At 45.8% G+C, this 12,589-nt stretch overlaps 2 protein-coding genes across 4 annotated transcripts in view; one reads left to right on the plus strand and one right to left on the minus strand.

The window, feature by feature from the left end:
* plcd4b (phospholipase C, delta 4b) overlaps positions 1-935 on the plus strand; it is a 32,270-nt gene extending 31,335 nt beyond the window's left edge. For all 3 annotated transcript variants that reach the window (XM_055870812.1, XM_055870813.1, XM_055870814.1), the window contains one exon: positions 202-935. In XM_055870812.1, the coding sequence (XP_055726787.1) occupies positions 202-302 (101 nt within the window). In that variant the 3' untranslated portion in view covers positions 303-935. The remainder of the gene's footprint in view (positions 1-201) is intronic.
* On the minus strand, positions 59-11,301 carry znf142 (zinc finger protein 142). Its single transcript, XM_055870803.1, has 8 exons — positions 11,007-11,301; positions 7,699-8,185; positions 7,344-7,574; positions 6,255-7,079; positions 5,979-6,156; positions 2,282-5,297; positions 1,962-2,067; positions 59-1,842 (listed from the first exon to the last, which is right to left on the minus strand). The coding sequence occupies exons 2-8, from the start codon at positions 8,171-8,173 to the stop codon at positions 1,277-1,279; spliced, it is 5,397 nt and encodes a 1,798-aa protein (XP_055726778.1). The 5' UTR covers positions 8,174-8,185; positions 11,007-11,301; the 3' UTR covers positions 59-1,276.
* Positions 11,302-12,589: the final 1,288 nt, after the last annotated feature.

Consider the following 12,589-nt stretch of genomic DNA (forward strand, 5'->3'; position numbering starts at 1 on the left):
TTAATTTTATCCTATTGACTTACCTGGATAAAGGTTAAATCAATTGATGAAACCTGTCTGAATTGTACATCTCAGCTGAGTTTTTATTTAAGCCTGTTGTGTACAAATGTACATATTTTACTGTATGAGTGATGGTTTCTAAGTGGATCTCCATGACATAAATCTGAATTTCTTCTGGATGCTATCTCTAATTTGCCCCAGGATATCGGCACATCCACCTCCTGTCCAAAGACGGAACAGCTATCCCTCTGTCTACTCTGTTTGTCAATGTCAAGATCTCTGAGGTAACAACAGAAGTCTGATGGCCCAATGATTGGCTGCAAACTCTAACCACATGGAAGGGCTACAATACCTCATGATTGCTGTCACTTTCAACAAATTAACTATTATCAGTATTGAAAGATACATCGGTATGAACTGCTTTACAGTATTTCTACATAAATACCCATTTCCGTTCAAGTAAACATTAGTGGGACCACACTGATGAAAGATGAAAAAGCACCTGGGAATTCACAGCATTTAAGTGATATTTTGCCATTTCCCCAATATAAAATCTTTTAAAATAATCAATGTTTTTTAACTTGTATGTCATAGGAACGCATTAAGCAATGTTCAATAGCACTTAGCTGATCAAACTGGTATAATAACAGACATACTGCAGGGCTCACAAGTCCTTTTAGAGTTCAACTATGCAATGACCTTTTGTTTTTATATCATTGTTTCATTACCGTTCAACATTTGCATCGTGTGCTGGTAGAGTAACTTAACTGCATAAACTATTAGTCCTCCATCGAAACATTTCCATAGACATTTTGTACAGTTCCTCAAAGTGTGGCATGAAACTATATCGCAATCTCATGCATCATGTTGTAAAAGTGTTATACTGTAACGTATGCATGTGCATAGAGCTCTACAAATAAAGAGAAATGAAAGACCTGCTGTTTTGAAAACATCTTAATATAAAAAGTTATATTCCTATTGGTTAGACATTTTTAAACTGCACATTTCTTGCAATTGTCAGTTAGCAACATTTCTTGCAATTGTCAGTTAATTGACAATGTTTTAATACTAAACATACAATTGTATATTTGTTGCATGGTGTACTTTGCAGTAGTATATGTACATGCATACTCATTAAGACAAGGTCCTTTGTTGATGTTTAATTCAGTTTACCGCTGCAGCCCAGTCCTCATCATGCTTGGATGAGGAAAACTGCATCAAAACGTTCACTAAAATGTCTGTTTTCTCAGGTTCTAGTTGAGTGGCCTGAACCTTTTTACTCCTCACCTTGCTGGCCTTCTGTGACCTCCTCCACCCTCTCTTGCACCAACACCTCCACCCTCTCTTGCACCAACACCTCCACCCCATCCGGTACAATCACCTCCATCCCCTCCTCCACCTCCTCCCCAGCCCCCTCCTCCGGCCGCCCCAGACGGGCATCCTGCAGGGTTAGGCTGAGGGCGTGGGGATCCTTGGCCACCCCTTGCTCCACAGGCTGGTCCGGGTGGTGCCCCCGGAGGTGCTTGACCACCTGGAACTTCTGCTTGGCACGGTAGGGGCAGTAGCGGCACATGAAAGGCTGCTGGTTGGTGTGGGTGAGGTAATGGTGGCGGAGGCCGGCTGGCCAACGGAAGGCCCTGCGGCACAGGCCGCACACGTAAGGCCGCTCCTCGCTGTGCTTGCGCTGGTGGGTCTTAAGTAGGAAGCGCGTCTTGAAGCCTTTGCCACACTTCTCGCAGATAAAGGTGCGAGCGTCGCAGTGCTGCGTCTCCCTGTGGATGCGGAGGGCGTCACCACGGTTGGTGCGGTACTCGCACTCGTCGCACGCATATGGCTTTTCCCCTGAGGGTGGAGGGAGAGAAAAAGAAAGGGCAGGGGAAAGGTCATTTTATGATCGAATTCCAACTAAATGTATTTGTTATAAATGATGACAGCAATAGTGTGTGACTCGTACTTTGTACCTGTGTGTTTGGTCATGTGATACTTCAATTGGCTCATCCACTTGCATTTGTAGCCACACTCAGGACAGAGGTACTTCTTCTCCTCCTGGTGGATCCTCATGTGATACTATAATGGAATGGCAATGATGATAAATAGTTATCTACTACGCCATTTGTAACACATGGTACCTTAACATATATGGTCCTCTACCAGTCCTTGTAGACATTTTAAGCCCTACGGTTTGGTATTAGACTGAGATGACCTGACTTCTATAAAATAAAATGGTGTAGTACCATGTGTTTCATTACAGCAATTTTTTTTGAAGGACCTCATTGCTCACCTTTAGCCTTGAGGGATCTGCGCAGGAGTAGCTGCACTGCTCACAGTGGTAGGGCTTCTCCCCTGTGTGTATGCGAATGTGCCATGTGATTTTCTGCTTGTTGCGAGTCGAGTACTGGCAGTCTGTGCACTTGTAAAGGCGGGTACCCCCGTGGGAGCGAACGTGCTGCTCAAAGACTAGTTGGTGGCGACAGGCGAAGCCACAGATGGCACACTTTAGGGGCTTGTCCTCTGGGGGGCCATCCTCATGCTCGTCGAGAAGATGCTGAGTGAGTGGCTGCCTCTTACGGGTGGCAAAGGGGCAAAGCGGGCACTGCTGGGTGAGGTGGGTCCTCTGGTGCTCCTCCAGGCTCTTCCGGGTGGGGAAGGTCTCCTGGCAGGTGGCACAGTCCAGCTGAGGGTGATTCTTCTGCTGGTGGACCTTGAGGGTGGCCTGGCTGCCACAGATAAAGTCACATTGCTTGCAGGCTACGCTGGCGGGGCTCAGGTGTTTGCGGCTGCAGTGCTGCTTGAGCGCTGTGTCGGAGCTAAAGCATGCCTCACATTGGCTGCAGGGGTGCAGGAGCTTCCCTGTGTGGCAGCGGAGGGTATGTCGTCCAACATCGTTGAGGGAGTAGCTGCTGAAGTCGCACAGGGTGCAGAAATGAGAGGGCTGTTTGTCGTGGACACGCTTGTGATGCTGGCGGAGTTTGGAGGCAGCGCCAAAGGTCTGTTCACAGACGTCGCAGCTGTGGCGGCCCATGCCGGTGTGAAGAGATTCATGGGCATATAGGCGGTAGCGCCGTGTAGTGCTGAACGGGCAGAAGCGGCAGCGATGGGGCCTGGCACCTTCGTGCTTCAGAGCCACGTGCTGGGTCATGCAACGCTCTTGCTTACAAGTAAAGGGGCAATGGCCGCAACGCAAAACTGACTTTTTTACCTTTTTGAGGAGCGATAACTTGTCTTTCCGATGGACCAGTACATGGTTAGCCATAGCTTTCTGTGACTTGGCCACAAACGAGCAGAATTCGCACTGCACCTCGTCCGGCTTCAGGCAGCCCCGCTTCTCGTGGTTATTCAGTGCTCTCTTCTGTTTGCACCTGAAAAGACAGTTGGGACAGGACAATTTAGGAGAATAGCTTGGATTTGATACCTTTATCTCAACCACATCTTCTTCAGAACCACTATTAATATTCTCATCCTCCTCATTGCTGTCATCATCCTGTTCCAGAGAGCTTACAATTCGGACAGCCTTCTTTGTGGGAGCTTTTCTTGTGCACGTCGAGCAGTGACGCTCTATTGTCACAAGCCTGGAGGACCTGAAACTGCACATCTTGCAAGTGAATTTCATGTAATCTTCTATATAGCTATGCGCATTGTCATTCTCTGTGTTCACAGGATGGGCTTTGTCCGTCTTTCCTAAGATTTTCCCATCATTGATCTTTTTAATCTTCACAGGTCTCTTTACCTTGCCAACTTTCACTTGCGTTTTTGTCTTTCCAACTTTCTTTTTTTGGCTTTTCTGTAGTGCTGTAGATCCTCTCACACCGGAGCCTTCGGGATTGGTCAAATCGCACAAGTTTGCTTCCTCTCCTCTCATTTCTGGTTGTGTGTCTATGGAATCTTCGGTTGGGGCAACATCACAAGATACTATCTCTGATTGATCTGCGGTTGTGGTTTTATCAGGGTTCTGGTATTTACCCTGACCCGAGTCCCTTTCTCCAGACTGTCCAGCAGAGGGAGTGCCAATGAACCTCCTGGTGTTCTTCTGCAGAGCGGGACACTTCCTGAGGCGGTGGGTGTCCAGGCCTCTCTTCTGTTTGAACTGCGCCCCACAGGCTTGGCACTTGAGTCTCTTCCACCTGGCGAGGCAGAGGGAATGGCAGTGGTGTCGGAGAGAGGTCTGCTTGCGAGTCACGTAGGAGCAGTGTTCGCACCGGTATATGCTAGCCTCTCCGGCCTCATTCTGCACCACCAGCATCTGAACCCGGCCTTCCAAGACCAGAGCCTCCGCTTGGTCCTTGTCTTGCTTCCTCATGGCCTTCAGACGAATCTCAGAGTCGGTGCTTTGCGCCAATGGTTCAGCGGATGAGTTGCTAGCTGCGCTAGACACCTCCACTATCTGTGTGTTGTTCTCTGCAGCCTCTGCTTGTTGCCTTGTAGCGGTTAAAGGAGTTTCTCTGTCTTCTGAATCATTTAGGTCATCACAATCCTCCATAGCCATGTCCTCTTCCTCCGCCTCACTTGCAGATGCTGGCTTTTGACTCAGGGTGTTAGATCCTTTAGGGTCCACTGTGGGTCTTCTGTAAGTTGGGTCTCTGCTGTTTGGCGTCTCACCCTCCATGGATGCCATCTCAGTGCACTCTGTGTTAGCTATTGTTGTCAAAACTAAAGTACAGCATTGCTCTGGATTATCTGTTGAATTGTGACATGCCAGAATCCCTTTGTCAACTACCACTTGGACAATATCAGATTTTTTATTTGCCATTTCTGTGGTTTTGGGGCCAGTTACAGTTTCTAGGTTGTGTTCATTTTGAACAGCAGAGCCGGCGACTTTCTCCTGTAGGTTCTTGATAGGACCTTCAGCGGAGTTCTTGGCTGGCATTTTGTAGAAGCCCTGCAGTAGGTCCACAGAGTTCTCCCTCTCCTTCTCTGCATAGTTCTCTTGCCACTCCTTATCGCCAGGCACGTATCCATGAGCCTTCCTCTTGTGGATGAAGAGGCCGGTGCTGCTGTAAGTGGAGTAGGGGCAGAGGGCACAGCGGAACTCTCGAGTCCGGGTATGTTTGCAGTTTTCGTGGTTGTGCAGAGCCTGGCGGTAGCATGTCTGATAGGGACAGTACTTGCACTGGAAGACTGGAGGCTGATGGCCCTCTCCCTGAGAGTGCTTGAGGAGCATGTGCTTGCGAAGCTCGTACTTGCGCTTGCATGAATATGCACAGACTTCACATATCAGTGATTTGGCCTGGTGTCGAAGTTTGTGGCTGTTGAGTTGGTCCGTGCGGTGACAACGGTAGGAGCACTGGTCACACTGGTACCTGGGAGAGGAAACGGACTGGATCTGTCAATCTCTCAATGCCTAAGTGTGGCCTTAGGTTCATTAACTCCACTTCTCACACCAAGAGGTGCTAGAGCAGACATACACATCAACTTGGGTGAACATCAGACAAAAAGTATTTTGTAATGCTTTTATCAGTTACAAATCCCTACACTACTGCATGCACACCATAAAACAGACCACTATTTTCACTTTTTTTTACCTTTATTTTACTAGTCAAGTCAGTAAAGAGCAAATTCTTAATTACAATGACGGCCTACACGGGCCAAACCCGGACGACACTGGGCCAATTGTGCGCCGCCCTATGGGACTCCCAATCACAACAGCCTGGAATCGAACCAGGGTATCTGTAGTGACGCCTCAAGCACTGAGATGCAGTGTCTTAGGCCGCTGCGCCACTGACAGTTCTCTAAGACTGACAGTACCAGTCAAGTTTGGACACCTACTCATTCAAGGGTTTTTCTTTGTTTTTACTATATTATAGAATAATAGGGAAGACATCAAAACTATGAAATAACACATATGGAAGCGTGTAGTAACCAAAAAAGTGTTCAACAAATGTTAGATTCTTCAAAGTTGCCTTGATGACACCCTGAGTAGGTGTGTCTAAACTTTTGACTGGTACTGTATGTGCAAAATAACTAACTAGTAAATCACTTACCTGAGGTCACCAGCATGTTTGCGCATGTGCACATTCAGGTAGTGTTTCCATTTGGTGACATATCCACACTCAGAGCACATATGATTCTTGTCATCTGAGTGGATGAGCATGTGTTTTGAGAGGTAGGTCTCATCACGGCACCTGAAGTCACACAGGTTACACTTGTGGGGCTTCTCACCTTGAAAGAAAAATACATGAATAACTTTTAATAATGAGTGATCTGGAAGCTATAGATGAGTATAACAGTCCAATGTTACGTTAATTTTTTCTGCTCACCACTATGCATCAGCATGTGCCGTCGAAGGACCCGCTTGTGTGCGGTGACAAAGCTGCACTGATGGCACCGGTGGATCTTCTCATTGGCGTGGAAATGGCCGACATGCTGCTGGAACTCCACAGGATTGAACGTGGCAAAGGGGCAGAAGTTGCAGGTCAACTCCTCGTCCCCGGCATGGCCTTGCAGTTTGTGCTGCCGGAAGAGGCTCTTGTTGGAGCAGGAGAAGTCGCACTGTGAGCAGTGGAAGGCCAAGTGCGTCCGGTAATGGGCCTCCATGTCCTGGGGGCTACCAAATATGGCATTGCAGGCATGATGGCGGCACTCTACGGCCTTGACTCCATGGACATCGGCTGCGTGTCTCTGGAGCTCCTTCCGGTCAGAGGTCTTGAAGGAGCATCCCTCCTGGAAGCAGGCCAGTGGCTGGCTGTCCCGCAACGTGTGGTGAGACTTCATGTGGGCCTTGAGCGCCTGGCTCTGGCGGAAGCTCTGGCCGCAGGTGGGGCAGGGGTAGACCTCCGGGTGGATGTCGCCCCCTACCTCGTTGGAGTGCACACTGGCCAGGTGGCGGTGGAGCGAGTTGCGCTCCACAGAGGCGTAGTCGCACAGGTGGCAGCGATGGACCTTCTGGCCAGACTCGCGAAGCATGTGGATGCGCAGCTTGCTCTTACTGGTGAAGTAATGGTTGCAGGTGGGGCACTGGAGACTGGGGTCTGGGAAGTGGAGGTGGAGGTGCTCCAGCAGGTGGGAGCGCATCTTGAAACAGCGGCGGCACTCGGGGCAGATGTGAGTGCGATACATATGCTCCATGCCTGCCATAATATGATCTTCAGGACAGGGAGGAGATGCGGGTGTTATCTTTTGTAATGAAACAAATGAAACAGAACAACTTATTTCCTAGTATGTAAATGTAGACCTAGATTTACTGACATAAACCTTATTTAAAGTGCTTTTCAAAAGTATGGTTAGCACAACATTTATCTGATATTTGATGACCTGGCAAAACCCTACCTCACCAGAAAACTTGAATGGTCCTTAACACAGAAGAGAAGAACAACAGCGCCAAAGCAGGACTAGAGATCCCACACTACCTTTAGATGGGGTCTCATTGATGTTCGTAGCTGTTTTGTCTTTTTGCACCTCCTCTCTGGCTCTATTGTCGATGTTGTGCTGCTGTGTCTCTTTTTCATCCTCATCAGCTTCTTGTGATGATGACACATACGCTGGATTGCGTTTCCGGGCCCTTCTTGGCCTTCCAGAGCTGGTCTCAAGAGCCGATTGGCTGCTTCCACCCTGGCCTGTCGTTGTTGGCACCTTGTCACCTGAGCACAAACAAAAATGTACACAAATTCAGGCATCCAGTGTTGGCTCTACCCTAAATATAACAATGTGTGTGAGTGAGTATTCGTTTGTGTGGAGAATGATGCATTTATTCCAAAAGCTTACCCTCAGGTGCAGCAAGTGGACGGTCATGTTCCACACCATGGGTACTCAGCTGTTTAGCATGAGCGGTCACAAAGTCACAGCGGGGGCAGTGGAAAGGCATATGGATACGCCAGTGGCCCTCCATCTCAGAATGTGTGCGGAATGCCAAGGTGCAGGACCGGAATGTACAAGAGACGAGGGTGAGAGCATGCTGTGCGTGCAGGTGTTCCTGGTACACCAACCGGTGTGAAGTGCTGAACTGGCAACCCTCCTCAGAGCAGTGGAACGGACCTGTGAGTTCCTCCCGCCGATGGCTTTGGAAGTGGTGTTTCAGTGCACCTGGCATGGTAAAGACCTCATTGCACAAAGGACACTTATAACGGGTCAACTGTCCCTTTTTGGTGAAGTCCACAGTGCAAAGGTGAGAGGAAAGGCGGCTGCTATCGGAGAATTCCTTCCCGCACTTTTCACAGAGACACAACCCCTCAGTCTCCATCGGCTCATTTGTCTGTTGAGAAAATATTAAGGGCATTATGCCATATAACATGACAGGCAATTAAAACTAAATAACAATGAGTTAGTGTGCCTATCACCAAGGACTATGCCAATCAATCAAATGTATTTATAAAGCCCTTCTTACATCAGCTGATGTCACAAAAGTTCTGTACAGAAACCCAGCCTAAAACCCCAAACAGCAAGCAATGCAGGTGTAGATGCACAGTGAAATGTCAACTACCGGAGCTGCCTGGTCACACAGGGAGGAATATACAATAACATGTTTACCTTAGGTGTCCCTACCTATGTATTTACAGTTATAGGCACTGTGTTGTTTCATAGTACTGTTTACAACTATTATAAACTGTTTGCATGCATGCAAATAAACTCACAACTGAGTGATTAAAATCAATGGGGTAGGATTAGCCTAGTCCAAGCTCTTCTCTGTCCTAGCACCCCAATTGTGGGACTAGCTTCCCCCTGAAACTAGGATAGCAGAGTCCCTGCCGATCTTCCGAAAACGTCTGAAATCCTACCTCTTCAGTATCTAAAATAATCCCACAGCACCCCCATTCACAAAAATTAAATAAAGAGCCAATCAGCGTTGAGCTAAATTGAGCAAGCTCAACTGTGAATGGTCCTGGTAAACACAAAAAAAAAAGATGTAAAGGGAAGGCTGTTTGGATTTGGCTTTACAGTCACATCGCATCAAAAGCCATTGACTAAAAAACTTTAATTGTTGCATCTCGTTGTGTTTTTGTCCTCCAGTGGCAAGCTAGCTAAAATTGTTCCTTTCCTAAATTAGCCATGGATGGAGATAGGGATTTGTGGTTTTACTTAATTCTCCGTACTGGTCAATGATTATAACAGTTATGGTGTATTGTTTTTGCTACCTTTTTTTTTACCTGTGTAATTCCGGCCTTCTGCTTATTCTGGGGTTTGGACTAAATACTGTGGAAAATGCCTTCCTTGATTTGAGTCAGTTAAGTGTTTCTCATTCTGCTGGATTTGACCTAGTATTTTAAATTAAACCTAACTTACGCATCCAGTTGTTTATCCATTTGTAACTCACCCACCAAAAATCACAATATGAGGTTTTACATGTTGTTATTTGGGCTGGTCTAATTCTTAAACTAGAAAAGTAGAAGAATATGTGCGCTCTCAGATATTACCATTTTTTCATATTGTGCTCTGTGATGTCAACAGGTTTATGGCATTGATGAATAAATAATGAATATTTACTTAGATGTTTATATTTTATGTATAAAAGACATTTGTATGAATTGTTTACCATTTTGTTTTCTTTAAAACAATGGTAATTGGAGTTCAGGTGATTGATGGGTGACTAGGTGCATTCTTGTCAAATAAATATGCTTATTTATTCGTGGTTATGGATTCATTCTGCAATGAGTTAATTTGGCTTTGAATCTACAACAGAACATGTCAAAGTTAGTGCATTCGGAAAGTATTCAGACATTCACTTTTTCTACATTTTATATTACAGCCTTACTCTACAATGATTAAATAAAATTTAAAAATCCTCAATCTACACACAATAACATATTTTTTTTTGCAAATGTATAAAACAAAAAAATTACATAAGTATTCAGACCCTTTGCTATGAGACTTAAAATTGATCTTGTGCATCCTGGAAAGGCACACACCTGTCTATATAAGGTCCCACAAATCAAATAACCAAGCCATGAGGTTGAAGTAATTGTCCGTAGAGCTCCAAGACAGGATTGTGTCGAGGCACAGATCTGGGGAAGGGCACTAAAAAATGTCTGCAGCATTGAAGGTCCCCAAGAACACACTGGCCTTCATCATTCTTAAATGGAAGAAGTTTGGAACCACCAAGACTCTCTTCCTAGAGCTGGCTGCCCGGCCAAACTGAGCAATCGGGGAGAGGGCCTTAGTCAGGGAGGTGACCAAAGGTGACCAAAGCTTCAGAGTTCCTCTGTAGAGATGGGAGAACCTTCCAGAATGACAACCATCTCTGCAGCACTCCACCAATCAGCCCTTTATGGTAGAGTGGCCAGACAGAAGATACTCCTCAGTAAAAAGGCACATGACAGCCCGCTTGGAGTTTGCCAAGATTGAACTCTTTGGCCTGAATGCCAAGCGTCACGTCTAAGGGAAACCAAGCAACGCTCATCACCTGGCCAAAACCATCCCTACGGTAAAACATGGTGGTGGCAGCATCATGCTGTGGGGATGTTTTTCAGCGGCAGGGAATGGGTGACTAGTCAGGATTGAGGGAAAGATAAACGGAGCAAAGTACAGAGGGATCTTTGATGAAAACCTGCTCCAGAGCGCTCAGGATCTCAGACTGGGGTGAAGGTTCACAGGTGTGTACGCTTGTAGCAACATACCCAAGAAGACTTGAGGCTGTAATCACTGCCAAAGGTGCTTAAACAAAGTACTGAGTAAAGGCACCTAAAGCCTACATGAAATCCCCTTCGAGAAAAATAAATGGTGAAAAAAATTATTGGAAACATTTCTGTGTTTGTCCGCTAGGTTTTATGGGTATTGTGACGAGCCCACTGTGGCCCTCTATAAAAACGAAGTACTAGCTAATAAACACAATTAGCATTCGAAATTATGTTTTGAGTTCTCCAGTAACAAATCCATTAATAGCAGTGCTGAATAATGACAGCACTTATGAAACAGAATTCAGACCTACTGCGTCAACTTCTGAGATTCTTTCTCTTGAAAACAATGCATTTTATCCCGTCAGACCTTTGTAAATGGACCTTTATTCTGATGGATATCGTTACATATGTTTACATGTAATGATCATAAACTAGCTAAGTCATTTAATGAGCCTGTCTTACCTTAATAAGGTATTGCAGCTGGGTAGATTGTTTTTACTTTGCTAAATCGCCACTTCAATGACCAAACGACGCCATCACTATGTTTATTTTGGTGGAGCAATGATTAAGTATTTCCAGTTGAAAGTATATCATCATAATTCCTTGCATACTCAGGGCGTATATGTACAGCATATAGATATAGCTAGCTAGGTATATTGTTGACAATTAAAATCATTTTCGGTAATTTAAGTTTGGTCTAGCATTAATAATGACGCTGCATTTGAAGACCAGGAACTAACATCAACTGCGCCCTGAAAAGACGGAGCTATTAACATAGAACACCGGAAGTATTATAGAGGTCGCCACATGATTCACGGTAACAACATGAACAAAGATTTTGTATAACTAGTACCTCATTGTTCTATCCGTGACATTAGCGTCCCGCGAGCAACGTTAAGACTTCCAGTTTTCCGGTTTGCCTTCAAAATAAAAGTATTCTGTAAAACGCTGTGTAATGATACGACATCTCACAGTAACTTAGTTTGATGGTGACACCTTATTTGGGAAGGTAAGGGTTGGAAGGGAATACATGGAATGGCATTGAACTCATAAAACATGGTTTCCATGTGTTTGATATCATTCCATTCACGCCATTCCAGCCATTATTATGAGTTGTCCTCCCCTCAGCAGCCTACTGTGAAATCAATATTTTTTGGCAGCTTTGCATAGTCATAGAGCATAATGTTAAAATTGTAACAAAATTATAACTACAGGATCCTATCACAGTTTTTATTTATTTCCAGTTTGCTTGAGATGGATTCCTGGATGATTATATGGCCGAGTTGCTTATAGCCTCGTGGCTTATCCTATTAGTATCCTGTAGTGGCTGAAAGCCTCGTGTCTTATTCTAGTAGCATCCTCTTGTGGCTTAAAGCTATTCGGGGGTCACCTAGGGGTCATGGACTACAGATTAGCAATATATATACACTGCTCAAAAAAATAAAGGGAACACTTAAACAACACAATGTAACTCCAAGTCAATCACACTTCTGTGAAATCAAACTGTCCACTTAGGAAGCAACACTGATTGACAATAAATTTCACATGCTGTTGTGCAAATGGAATAGACAAAAGGTGGAAATTATAGGCAATTAGCAAGACACCCCCCAAAACAGGAGTGATTCTGCAGGTGGTGACCACAGACCACTTCTCAGTTCCTATGCTTCCTGGCTGATGTTTTGGTCACTTTTGAATGCTGGTGGTGCTCTCACTCTAGTGGTAGCATGAGACGGAGTCTACAACCCACACAAGTGGCTCAGGTAGTGCAGTTCATCCAGGATGGCACATCAATGCGAACTGTGGCAAAAAGGTTTGCTGTGTCTGTCAGCGTAGTATCCAGAGCATGCAGGCGCTACCAGGAGACAGGCCAGTACATCAGGAGACGTGGAGGAGGCCGTAGGAGGGCAACAACCCAGCAGCAGGACCGCTACCTCCGCCTTTGTGCAAGGAGGTGCACTGCCAGCGCCCTGCAAAATGACCTCCAGCAGGCCACAAATGTGCATGTGTCTGCTCAAACGGTCAGAAACAGACTCCATGAGGGTGGT

Source organism: Salvelinus fontinalis, chromosome 19, assembly GCF_029448725.1.
Source record: "Salvelinus fontinalis isolate EN_2023a chromosome 19, ASM2944872v1, whole genome shotgun sequence".
NCBI lineage: Eukaryota > Metazoa > Chordata > Actinopteri > Salmoniformes > Salmonidae > Salvelinus > Salvelinus fontinalis.

What these genes read in the sequence shown, in the direction of transcription:
- znf142 (XM_055870803.1), bottom strand. Translation starts at nt 8,173, where the DNA reads ATGGAGACTGAGGGGTTGTGTCTCTGTGAAAAGTGCGGGAAGGAATTC. An exon ending in TCCACTTGCTGCACCTGAGG is followed by an intron (nt 7,575 to 7,698) that starts GTAAGCTTTTGG and finishes GTTTGTGCTCAG; the next exon opens with GTGACAAGGTGCCAACAACG. An exon ending in CAGATCCCTCAAGGCTAAAG is followed by an intron (nt 2,068 to 2,281) that starts GTGAGCAATGAG and finishes ATTCCATTATAG; the next exon opens with TATCACATGAGGATCCACCA.